This window comes from Diceros bicornis, chromosome 16, assembly GCF_020826845.1.
Source record: "Diceros bicornis minor isolate mBicDic1 chromosome 16, mDicBic1.mat.cur, whole genome shotgun sequence".
NCBI classification, from domain to species: Eukaryota; Metazoa; Chordata; class Mammalia; order Perissodactyla; family Rhinocerotidae; genus Diceros; species Diceros bicornis.
In genome coordinates, this window is record NC_080755.1 from 16,843,696 (window position 1) to 16,856,023 (window position 12,328).

General features: G+C 41.6%; 1 protein-coding gene across 5 annotated transcripts in view; it reads right to left on the reverse strand.

The window, feature by feature from the left end:
- The window catches only part of LPIN2 (lipin 2), a 96,255-nt gene that overhangs the window by 47,770 nt on the left and 36,157 nt on the right, over positions 1-12,328 (reverse strand). For all 5 annotated transcript variants that reach the window (XM_058556880.1, XM_058556878.1, XM_058556877.1 and 2 more), the window contains exon 2: positions 574-774. In XM_058556880.1, coding sequence (XP_058412863.1) covers positions 574-765 — 192 coding nt within the window. In that variant the 5' untranslated portion in view covers positions 766-774. The remainder of the gene's footprint in view (positions 1-573; positions 775-12,328) is intronic.

A 12,328-nucleotide genomic window follows, 5' to 3' on the forward strand; every position in this document is an offset into this window, starting at 1 on the left:
TTGTCCCTAAAATAAATAAAAGCCAACCAGCCTTATTTTGGCTTTGGGTTTGCATTTCAGCTCGATTTGTCTAGATAAGTCCTGGTACCAATAATAAAGTTTAGATTACAAATAAAATTTTACAGCTTTGTCAAAACAAACAAATTTGGCATCAATTTTGTTTAAAACAAAGGTAACGTATTCTTGATTACATCAGTCTATGAAGGCTTTACCCTTAATATTTTAAAATGCTGTATAAGGTAAAGGAACTTTTTCTAAATACACCTACCTTTCCTATTTGTAACTCTAACTTCTGTTCTGCTTTTCCGAGTTGCAACATACAGGATTACCAAAATAATTTTCAGACTCTTTTTTCCCCTTGGAGAAACTTTCTGTAGCAGGACTTTTTAAATTTAGAAGTAACTTCAAAACCAATACATAAAGGTTGATTTCTCACACCATTGTCTCCAACATTATACAGGTTTTCAAAAAAAAAAAAAAAAAAAAAAGGCCCAGAGAGCTCATGGTAGCAGTTTATTCTGCCACCAGCTAACGTTTCACCCTCCCGGAGAACACGTTGTCCCCCACACTCACCACTTTCTCTTTGGATCTCAGGACTCCCAGCTTCCCGAACCGAACGTGAAACGGTGAACACTGAAAGGTGCCATCCTGCTGCCGCACCACGACAACGTCGATGCACCCAGACAGAGTGGCTTGGTTGATGCCCTTGTAGAGCTCCTTCACAGTGACAATCACCTGGCCAGCCAGCTGTCCCACATAATTCATGGTTTGAGACTACAAAAGACAAGAAAAAAATTAGATGAGATGGTAACACTGAATTTGTGGACCTAATAACAATGGCAAAGAAAAAACAGGAGTGACTAAACTACTTTGCTCACCTGTACACCAGATTACACAGCGTTACTAACCTTGCTGATTTTGAACCCACTGGTCTCATGCTATTACTGCTTTTACACATTTCCATGCACAGACAATACCAGATTACCCTCCTTTGTACCCGAGAGGCTGTCCCAGTCAGGACCTGAGGCATGTGTAAGTTCCCTTTCCTTGTCCATCATCACAGATAGTGCCAGCTGCCTAGGGGTTTCCCCACACAGTTTAGAAGCTGCACACAACCACCAAAGAACCCAGACCACCACCACTGCCCTCCTGCCCAAGACCGCTGGGAACCCGGGACAATTGTATCCACTCTGGCTGGGAACCCGGGACAATTGTATCCACTCTGGCCACAGGAGCCAAGCAGAAAAAATGACTGAAGATCACCCCCAGGAGAAACCTGAAATTCTGTTGTTTCGTTGGAAGATGAATAAATGAGATGGGTTTTCCACAGAAATATTAATAGAATATGGTTCAAAGACATGCTAGATTAAATAAACAAACTCTGGTGAGCTAGACTGGGTCTAACCTATTTATAACATTACTTTCAGCGAAAATCCCTTCAATGCTTCAATACAACCCACTAGAACACAAAGTTCACAAAGTTCAAAGCACAGAAAGAGTTTTAATCTCGTTTCTCAACTGCAATTCACTATTCAAATCAGGATCACCAGGCTGTAAAGGGTTCTCCAGAAACGGTCAAAGAAGGACGTGAGTGCACCTGACCAGGGCCGCAGAGCAGACAGGAAACACTTTCTGTCTCTGTGCCCCTCACCCACTGTAGCTAGAGCTGGCTTTATCTGACCACAAGATGGGGTGCCTGCCATGTGGTATGCTTTGAGGGCCAGTAGGGAAGTCTGTTTGCCCCACTCCAACTCTTCCACCAATTAGAAAAAAATAGCTCCCCTTCAGTCCTAAGGTTGCCATATGTCATTTCCAGTGATCAAATACCACCACATTTCATTCATTAGACCCTGAAACCCCTAGTACTATGTCAAAGCACAATTCAGCCAAAGTTATTATGCTGGGGACAGGAGGGATGCAGACCAAACAAGAGAGCCTCTATGGCTCTGTCTAATCCAGAGGCCGACTTTCACCAAACCAGAGAACTGACAGATTATTCTCCAGGTTATTCATCATATGCACAGTTGCCTCTCGAAACCTCTCTTTTGAGGTGCCTTGAGCTCAAAGTTACATGTTCGGAAAAGTTCCCAGAGATCCCAGTCTAAGGTGTCGGCTAAGTCCAAAGCTGAACCGGGAGAAAGAACACCATCCCCTTGGGAAAACTGAGCAGCCTGCCAGGCCATCTGCCTGTGGAGAAACTCATCCCACTCTTTACAGGTGAGCGAGCACCTGCTGGCAGTGTCCGGATTCCACTCAGACATTTATTTCTGCTCTTACACACAGATGAGTGCGTAATTAAGGCCCGTCAGTCATATACCATGAAGCAAAGCCACAAAAATTTTACCATGGAAAATTTTTAGAACATTTTAAAGTTAATGTTACCAAGGCCCCAAAATGCACCTACAGAAGATCTAGCTTCGAGTGATGTAAACTAGCTGCAAAACTTAACTATTAACTAACAAAACAAGGTGGCATCCTTTATGTGGTAAATTCTAAACCAGTTACAAGTTGGTGATGATTTTGGTTTTAGAAAATTGATTTGAACTTGATAGTAAGGCCAAATTGAGCACATATCAAGTGCTCAATATTTCTTGAATGAATAAAGAAAAGATCAGATGAACCATCAATGAGACTAAAAAAATAAGAAACCCGTATGGGGAGGAAATAGTGTTTATCAGAATATTCATATTACATCTTATTATATTTTTTAAATTAATCTTTTTATTTTGAGATAATTGTAGATTCACATGCATGTAGTTGTATGAAATAATACAAAGAGATCCTATGTAGACTTTACCCAGTTCCCCCAAAGGTAACATTTTGCAAAACTTTAGTGCAATATCACAATCAGGATGTCAACATTGATGCAGTTAAGATTCAGAACATTTCCATCATCACAGAGATCCGTCGTCCCATTGTCCTTTTATAGCCACACACACCTATTTCCCTCCCACCCTCACTCCCTCCATAATCCCTGGCAACCACTCATCTGTTCTTCATTTCTGTGATTTTTGCCATTTTTAAGGAAGTTATATAAATGGAATCACACAGTATATAACCTTTTGGGATTGCCCTTTTCCACTCATATTTCTATGGAGATTCACCCAGGTTGTTGCATGTGTCAGTAGTTTGTTACTTTTTTTGCAGAGTAGTATTTCCATGGTATGGACGTACCACAGTTTGTTTACTCATTCACCTGCTCAGGAACAGCCGAGCTCTTTCAAGTTTTTGGCTATTACAAAGAAAGCTGCTATCAGCATTCCTGTACAGATTTTTGTGTGAAAATAAGTTTTCATTTGACTGGGATAAATGTCCGGGAATGTGACTACTGGGGTGCATAGGAATTGCATGCTTCGTTTTTAAAGACACTGCCACCAGAGTTGCAGTACCTTTTTACATTCCCAGCAGCAATGTCTGAGGATGCCGGCACATCCTTGCCAGCATTTGGCAATGTCATTATTTTTTATTTTAGACAAGATGACAGGTGTGTAGTGATATTGGTTTTAATTTGCATTTCCCTAATGGCTAATGATGTTGAACACCTTTTCATGTGCTGATTCGCCATTTGAATATCTCATTAAATTTTGTTTCTTAAAAGAGCACTACAACTAATTTAGAGGAAGAGGGAATAAACATCTTTTTTGTTCCTTATTTCTGGGGTCACGGTGTATAATTTTTATATGTTAAGAATGTCTCCAAAAACAGAAGTGAAATAAAATTTAGTCTTGTGTAGTTCATCTTTTCACTTTCTTTTACCAGACAGTATTTTTCAGCAACCCAGAACAGTCCAACAGAATTTTCATATTCTGTAAGTAATCTATGTTCATGACATGCTTTTTGCGTGTCACGCCTGTACATTAATCAAACAGCACCCAAGTACTATCTTTGTATTACTGCTTGACTGATGGTGGCAATTTTAAAATGAGTTTTGTTACAAATTTTAAAAAAATTCATAACTAATTATATAGGCCTTTTCTTAAGCTGACAAATGATAACTGTTAAGCATCTACATTCAGCCATAAACAAAGTCTTATCAACTAAATATGTAATAAGCTTACATCAGCTGGAGCATAGAATCCACAATTAAGTGTAACTACATCTATTCAAGATGATTTTAACTACCATGGTTAAAGGATGTGCTGTTATATAAAGAAAGTTCATGGTGTAAATGCCAGTTGCTAGATGTAGAAAAATACGGGCTGTCAAACAGCTGGTTTTCTCTTAGCAAATATAAAACAACTCTGTTTATATTACAAAGGCTGGGAAAACAAAAGTAAAGGCAGGCCTGGTGCCTTCCTACGCGCTACACCCTGGGAATGAGAAGCACAACTCTGCTAGGAGGGGCACCCCAACCAGGCTGTGGGAGGGGGCTTCCTCAGGGTTTTGTCTGAGGGAAAAGCAGTTGGTCATTGTATGCGTGATCTGTTAAACAGCTTCCTCTTTAAGCAGAATCTTGCACCATAAAACTTTATTCCTACACACCCTGCCCAGCACTAACCATAATAAAGCCCAGTGAGAAAAAAGTCAGGCCTCTGACATCAGTCCTTCCTGGTCAAAGGACTCTGTTAAACAGGGACAGAAAAGACAGATGATTAGGTAACCCCATCACATGTGGGGGAAACACCCCACTGAAGACACTCGCTTTTGAAGTCAAACAAAGACTTAAAAATACAGCAAAACAATAAACATTGTAAACTATTTGGCATATTTTATAGTGAATAATGAGGAAAAAAAAGTGGAAGGGAGGGGAAAATCATTTCAAGAACAGAGAGTGACAGAGACCAAGAAAGGGATATAGAAAGAGATGAAAATTCAGAGAAAAAGCAAAGACAGAATACATAATTCGAAAGCAGACTGACATAAAAATGCCCACACAAAAGAGCACCATGGAACTGAAGGATGTTCATAGAGCAGCATCCCTATCTTTAGGCCCACAAACACAAAGAAAAATATTAAAATGCACTTATTGATTCTTAGAACTGCAAGGATTTATCAAGCCCAGTCTTCCAACAAATACCAAAAATGCTTCTAGCACACCTCTGAAATATGGTAAAGTTAACAATAATCACAGTAGCAGCAACTATTTTTTTGAGAGCTTACTATGTACCAAATTCTTAAGCTTATACATGTGTTATCATCTCAGAACCACCTTATAGGTATTATTATTTCTATTTTTAAAGATAATGAAATTGAGGCTTAGAAAGGTTAAGTATTGTTATGGACTCAATGTGTTGTGTCGTCCCGCCCACCCCACCCCCTCAATTCATATGTTGAAGCCCTAACCTCCAATGTCACAGTATTTGGAGGTGGGGCCTCTGGGAGGTAATTAGGTTTAGATGAGGTCACAATGGGATCAGTGTCCTTATAAGGGGAGGAAGAGACCAGAGCTCGCTCTCTCCCCCCACCATGTGTAAGGGGTCATCTGCAAGCCAGGAAGAGGGCATTCACTAAGAATTCAATCTGCCAGCACCTTGATCTTGGACTTCCTAGCCTCTTAAACTGTGAGAAATAAATGTTTGTTGTTTACACCACTCAGTCTGTGGTATTTTGTCATGGCAGCCTGAGCTAAGACAAGTATCTTCTTAAACATCATATACTATACTGCTTTTCCATTCTGGGATACTTCCAGTTGACAGAGACTCACTCCTTTCACCAAGCAGTTCATAACAACATCAGACAGCCCTAGTTATGATGTCCACTAGAAGTCACATTGAATATGTACCACCTTCTTCTAAGTCACACTACTACACACCAAAGACTTTATTGTACAACCCATCTATTCTGGGTTAAGCATTCTCATCTCTTAAAATATCTGAAATGACTGGGTTTACTTTCACTTCTATGACAAACTAGAGAATTACCTGCGTCTTTCTTTAAATGGGAGATCCAAAACTGGACACAGTGGCACAGACAGGCCTGACTGATAGACAGTGTACACAACGCACAGTGTGTGTTTAGGTCCAGGCACCTGCCCCATGTGCTGGGTTAAATTTTGGGAGCTCCCAAGAAAGGGAGGCACTTACTGGTCACTAAATTAAAAATGGAAAGAACCAGTAGACAATGGAAAGAACCAGTAGACAGTAATCAACTAAAATACTTATTAGAGGCCAAATGGCCCTTCATGCATAAAATTCATTAGACCAACGAGTCCTTCATGCGTGAAATTCAATGGTGCCCACTATCAGATTTTTCTTATCGAATATTTTAAAGTAAATATACACTAGTAGCTGGAATAAACGGATCGTTTTCAAGATGCAATTATTTACCAAAAGTTTAAATATTTGCTTAAGCAGAGCTTTTCCTGAGCATCAGAGAAACTGAAGTAAATCATCATGATATGTAGTAGAGATTTATAAATGGAATGCTTCAGTAAATAGGTTCAAATACAGATCTCCCTCCTACAACAACTTCCGAAAATTATTTAAAGGTGATACGTTCACTCAAAAACAACTTTTATTACGGAAAAGAGTAACTACAGAGATACAGGTAGCTATTAAAATATTACAACAATTTTTAAACTGTTATCAATACCAAATGGATACATTCTAAACCACTCTTTTATATATCATCAAAATCTGTTTGCTAAATTTTCCCTTCATATATGTATTCAGTACTAGTATTACCAGTTGGCAGTACTACTAACAAACACCACAACTACAGTTGCTACACATCTATCACGTGTCAAGTGCTGTGTTACCCTGTACATTATCTCACGTCATCTTCACAACTACCCATAAGTCTGGTATCGATATTCTCATTTATATGAGAAAACTGAGGTTCAGAAGTGTCCAAGGTCACCAGACTAAGTTTTAAAGCTGATATTCAAACTCAAGTCTGATTCTAGGGCCTATGTCCTTAACTGCACCTCTAAGAGACAGAAATACTCTAAGCAACGATGGTAAAAAGCCTTGATGAAACCCCCAAACTTCTAGCTTAAAGTGGGCTTTTAGCAACTTGAATATTATTTTTACTTAATGTTACTTGGCCACATAAACAGAAAATGATTACAGAGAATCCAAAGAAGCCATACCCACCTCCAAGTCTCCTCCGCACACCACTACGAGAGGGAGCACTGACCACTGACCTTCCTGCTGAACCTGCAGCTCAGTGTCAGGAGCGGACTTCCTGGGAGATCACATGTGATCAGGGCTCGTGGACAGAGAGGACCAGCTTTTATCAGAGAACTTGACACTCCACCTTGCCTTCTGCTTACAGGCATGAGGAAAATGTGCTACAAGAAAACAGAAACTTCTAGATACTTCAGGAGACAAACACCAGAACACTGTGACCTTGTACACATTCCAGCTTACACCTATGCTCCTGGACCAACGTCCTCCAGGACACCCAAGCTTACTTTCTGTGTTTGAGTAGCACTTAATATTTTTGAAGAACTTTCTCAAACATACCTCAACTATCTTCAAAAAGAGAATGCAGGCTATGTAAGGCAGACATTATTCATTTCATTTTACATCTGGACTGAGACAAAGGGTGTTTGCTCTCCATTACTATTCACCGGAAGCCAGCTCCACTGTGACTCAGGGTCCCAACCTTCCTGCTACTCCCACCTGTGGCTGAAATCTTCGGGCTCTCAAGGTCAGCTGATGTCCCTGGAGACGAGATCTGAGAGCTGAACTCAAGCTGTACTGAAGTCCCTATAGTTTTCCAAGGATCCCAGAGTCCCCTAGACGCGGCCAAACATGAACCTGGAGGGCACCACTGAGCCTGGCTGAGAACTTTACTTCCTTCAAAGTTGGTGATGAAAGAACAATGGCAAGCTTCTCCCTGGTCCAGGAGGGCAGGGGGTGAAAGTCCCCTGGGGGCCTGCCCATATCCTGGATGGGCTTAACTCAGTTGAGACATCTTCTAAAACATTTACCACGTGCCCAGCAGACGCCATGGAAATCATGAAGAATCATAAAGGCCACAACTTAGCTAGACACATAGACAGAAAACTATACAGAATAGTGCAGTCTCTGAGTGAGCAGCAAGCAGCGCCGCAGACAACTGACGGTAAGCCTGACAGAGAACCCAGCCTGCCTGGGAGAAGCCGCTCCTGGCCACTTAAATTCAAATAAATGCCGTACTTTGTACCTCTCAGTTTTTTTCTTTTTCCCCATCAGAGCAGAATGCTCACTTGTTTAATTTTCCTTATATTTTATTTGCTGCCTTTTAATTCTCACTTTATAAAATAAGAAACAGTAGATAGCAGCAGCACAAGGAATAGCCCTTACCCTCAATGAGGGAGACTGCCCCCACCCCTAGGAAGTCCACAGAGTAGATGGTCTATTAAGTCCCATCTGATCCCTTGAATCTCAAGTCCACGAGGAAATGCTGACAGCTGCACATCTAACATGCACTGACCCAAACGTCTCCCCAAGAACACAGCAGGTCTCTTTCTGCCCCACAGTGCAGGGCGGCCGTTGGAACAGGGCTCTCCTTCATTTCTAGGACCAGTTAGTCCCCATCTACAGAACGTGTAAACTAAAACCCAGTGTCTCCCAGAAACTTCCTAAATACACCAAGTTCTCCAGACAGCCTTTTTGTCACAGTGAGAAAGAAGTCCGTAAAAGCCTTATGCAGGAAAGGTCCCTCAATACAGTACCTCTGCAGATTTAACTCAGAAACAATCACATAAGACAACTGTGTAATTCCTTTAAGGACAGACAATACAACAGAAGATGTGTAACCCACCTATCAAAATGTCCATTATATTGGCCTGTGTCTAGTAAGATTTATTTTCATACAGTCAAACAAAGTTGGGCACCTGCTTCATGCCAGGTGCCACAGTAAGCCCTTTTACTATAAAGTAAAATTCTGTCCTCCTTCTCTCAGAGGGCCCTGGGTCTAACAAGAGAAAGAGACATAAATACTGTCTTAACTTACATAATGCCCGTGGTAATGCTATTTTGGTGACTTTTAAGAAGACTAGAGAAAGAGAAGAAGAAAAGCTGCACGGGCAAGGAAGGCTTCAGGAAGCAGAAAATATTTGTTCTAGGGTCGTAAATGGTTGTGAGGGGTCTACCAGGCCAAGAAAAGGAGGTTCCTAGTGGGCAGTCCCAGGCAGAGGGAATGGCACACAATGGAAAGGGTATGCTGAGTTGGAGGCAAAGGGGAGATGACACAAGGCCTTAAACTCACGCCTCAAGTGTATCCTGGGCAACCTGGAGCGAGCAGTGGTTGTGGTCAGGAAAGCGACGTGATCAGCCTGGGAGTAAGGAGGACGAACTGGAGAAGAGGAGAGACCACTTTAGAAGGTCCTACAACCAGTTCAACCAAGAGATGGCACAGCTCTCAAGGCAGAAGAGGTACAGAGGGGACTGAGAATCAGTAAGACCTGATGACTGACCCAAGGCGGGTGCTAAGGGAAAGGAAGCAGTTGGTTAGGATCATGCCACAATTTCTAGACAGAGCAAGAAATACATCTGGCACACAGCTGGGATTCAGTAAATACTGTTGAATGAATGAACAAAGCAATTTAGACATGGAAATAAAAAGGGGAGATTTGGTGGGGAACTTCCTATTGAGACTGAACTTCAAGAACATTACTTATTACACTGGTTCAAAGTTTTGTGTACACAAAAATCATCTTGGACAGTTTTTAAAATGCAAATTTCCTTGAACTTTTTTTTTAAAGTTTAATAACTGATTATGAAGATGAGCCAGGTTAGGGAAGCACAGCTCCATGTAAAAGCAAGAGAGACCCTCTGATAAAATTTTATGCCTATTTTTGCTACTTCCAAAATCAGTCTGTCATAAAACGGACCACAAGGAGGCTTAAAAAAGCCTTGGGTGCTGTCCTGTACAGGAATCTTTCTTTGGAGAAGATGTACAGGAGAGTCCTGCAAAATCTTTCTGAGCTGGCATCTGGACTCAGAAGATTCCTTCCCAAGAGACTGAGATCTAGCCAGGATGAGGTGTTCTTTGGAGGATTTGGGGTTCTAGTCAATTCCCTGTAGATTATCAGCTGTCTTTCCAAAGAACAGCAACCCCATCACCATTTGAATGCACAGTCAGGGATTGTTTTCTGTCTAACCAACTTCTTTTTTTCCTGCTAGGTGAAGAAAACTGGCAAGGAGCACACTGTAGGTCAGTATTTCTCAAAGAGTAGTCCTTGGACAATCTGCAATAGAATCAAGTTTTGGTGGTTAAGAATGTAGATTCCTGGGCCTCAATCCAGACATAAAAAACCAGAAGTGGGGTCTTCAGGACCTGTTATCCATGATTCTGAGGAGCATCCAGGTTTGGGAACTACTTCCAGTCTCGACTGCACAAACTTTATCCTCCCAACCTTGATTAATCTCATTGAGAAAACCAAGTGGCTGAAGAATGTATTCTGGCCTCTGAGGCATATCTATTACCTCGACATCTGATCCAAACTTAAGAGACCTTAAATTTTATACATTCTAATGAAGAAACAGCTGACCTGATCATTTTATAAAACTTGAATTCTAGGACTGGCAGTGGTTCTGTCAAAAGCTCATTTATAAAAATTCTGGTCTGGGAAGATTGCTTTCCTACGGGTTCCTTCCCTAATTACAATCCAATATTATTCAATATCAACCTTCGGGATACATGAGAAGAGGGAATTTTCAGACCTAGTATTCCTGTTTTGGAATTTGAACAGTTACATGCTGCAATGACTAGCTCAGAAAGTAATTAATAGGGCTCCCTGGATCACAATGATTTCATCTCTCGGAGACCCCCAAACACAGGGGTAAACCCCTAGTAGCCATGTCTGTGATATGGGACCGAGGCCTTGGTATCAGCTGGCTAATGGGGTGGGGAGACATCTGACCCAAATAGGGCCCAATAGATATTCTTGAAGTGTGTGTGGAGAGCCAAAGTGACCAGAAACCCACGGGGCTGAGCAACCTGAGTGGGGATCCAGAAGGCCACGAGCTCAAGACACTGAGATGCCAAGCAGCCCTAGCTCTTGCCCTCTCATCATCTCTCTGAATGACGAAGAGCCATAAGTTTCTCTGTTTGCTTGGCTTCGGCTTGTTCAGACTCCAATTCTGATGTCTGGCAACAAAGGACTTAAACACAAACAGACTGATACTGATTCTGACCTGATAAAGCCACCTGGAGCCCTCTATCACCCTCCTCTCAAAAAACACTCTGGGAAAAGGAGCAAGAAAATACCCTAAAGTAACCCAGTGAAACCCTTCTTTTACTGAACAACTCAGGCTTCTTTTTTTTTCCCCCAAATGAGAGGATATGAGGCTGGCCTTAACGTTAGCTGTCAAGGCTAGTAAGCTGATAAATTCAGATTTCAAATCTGTCACAACATATTTTCTTTAAGGAAGTCTGGAAGCACAGATTTCCGCTCACTGGGCTCACTTCTCTGTGATTTCACCACACTCACTATCTACAATGTAGATGAACAATTATCTTGGGCTAAGTTTCAAAATAGGGAAGACACTTTGCTACTACAGCAATATACATTCTTTCCCAAGTGTTGGCCCCAACTCAACTATTTGCTTTGGCTTTTCAGCAGGTACAACTAAAGGAAGAACTGTAAGTACCCCCTACCTCATCTTCAAAAACCATCAATTCCTCACCCTCCACCCCAGTCACCAGTCTAATAATTTCAGAACAATCCTTTAAAATCCAACACAAGTTTTCTTCTCAATCCATCAACTACTGTTGGCTGTTCATCTAATATTTTATGAGAGGAGCAAGAATGGTTTCCTAGATGAGGGGGAGATGGGAACAAATAAAGTATGTTCACAACAGATTGTGAACACACAGAGCACAATGGAAAAGAAGATCAAAAAGAGATGGGGTGAGGAAGCGCAGGCTCAACGGTTGAGAAGAAAGCAGAAGGCAGTAAGAAGGGGTCTGTGGCTGTGCATGCCCACTGCGCCCTGCCCTCTCCCCTCCACAGCACATAAGCACTCACCACACTGCAGTAATTTGTTTATCCCACTTCCACACTCTAGACGTGGACAAAGACAGGAGAAGTGTTGTATGCTTCACCGGTTCCCCAAAGCCTGGCACGGGCCTAGCAATAGAAGCTTCTTAATGAGTATTTTTGGATCAATGAATGTATGAATCAACAAATGGATGAATGCAAGATCTAGTGAACAGAATCAGCAAGGAGAGGAAGGAATATACACAATGTTTTGTACCGTAACCTGAATAAGAGAGAAATCCAAGAGATAAATGAAGATACGCCTCACTTAATGACGGGGATATGTTCTGAGAAATGTGTCATCAGGCGATTTCGTCCTTGTGCGAACATCATAGAGCGTACTTACACAAACCTAGATGGTACAGCCTACTACACACCCAGGCTATATGGTACTAATCTTACGGGAACACAGTG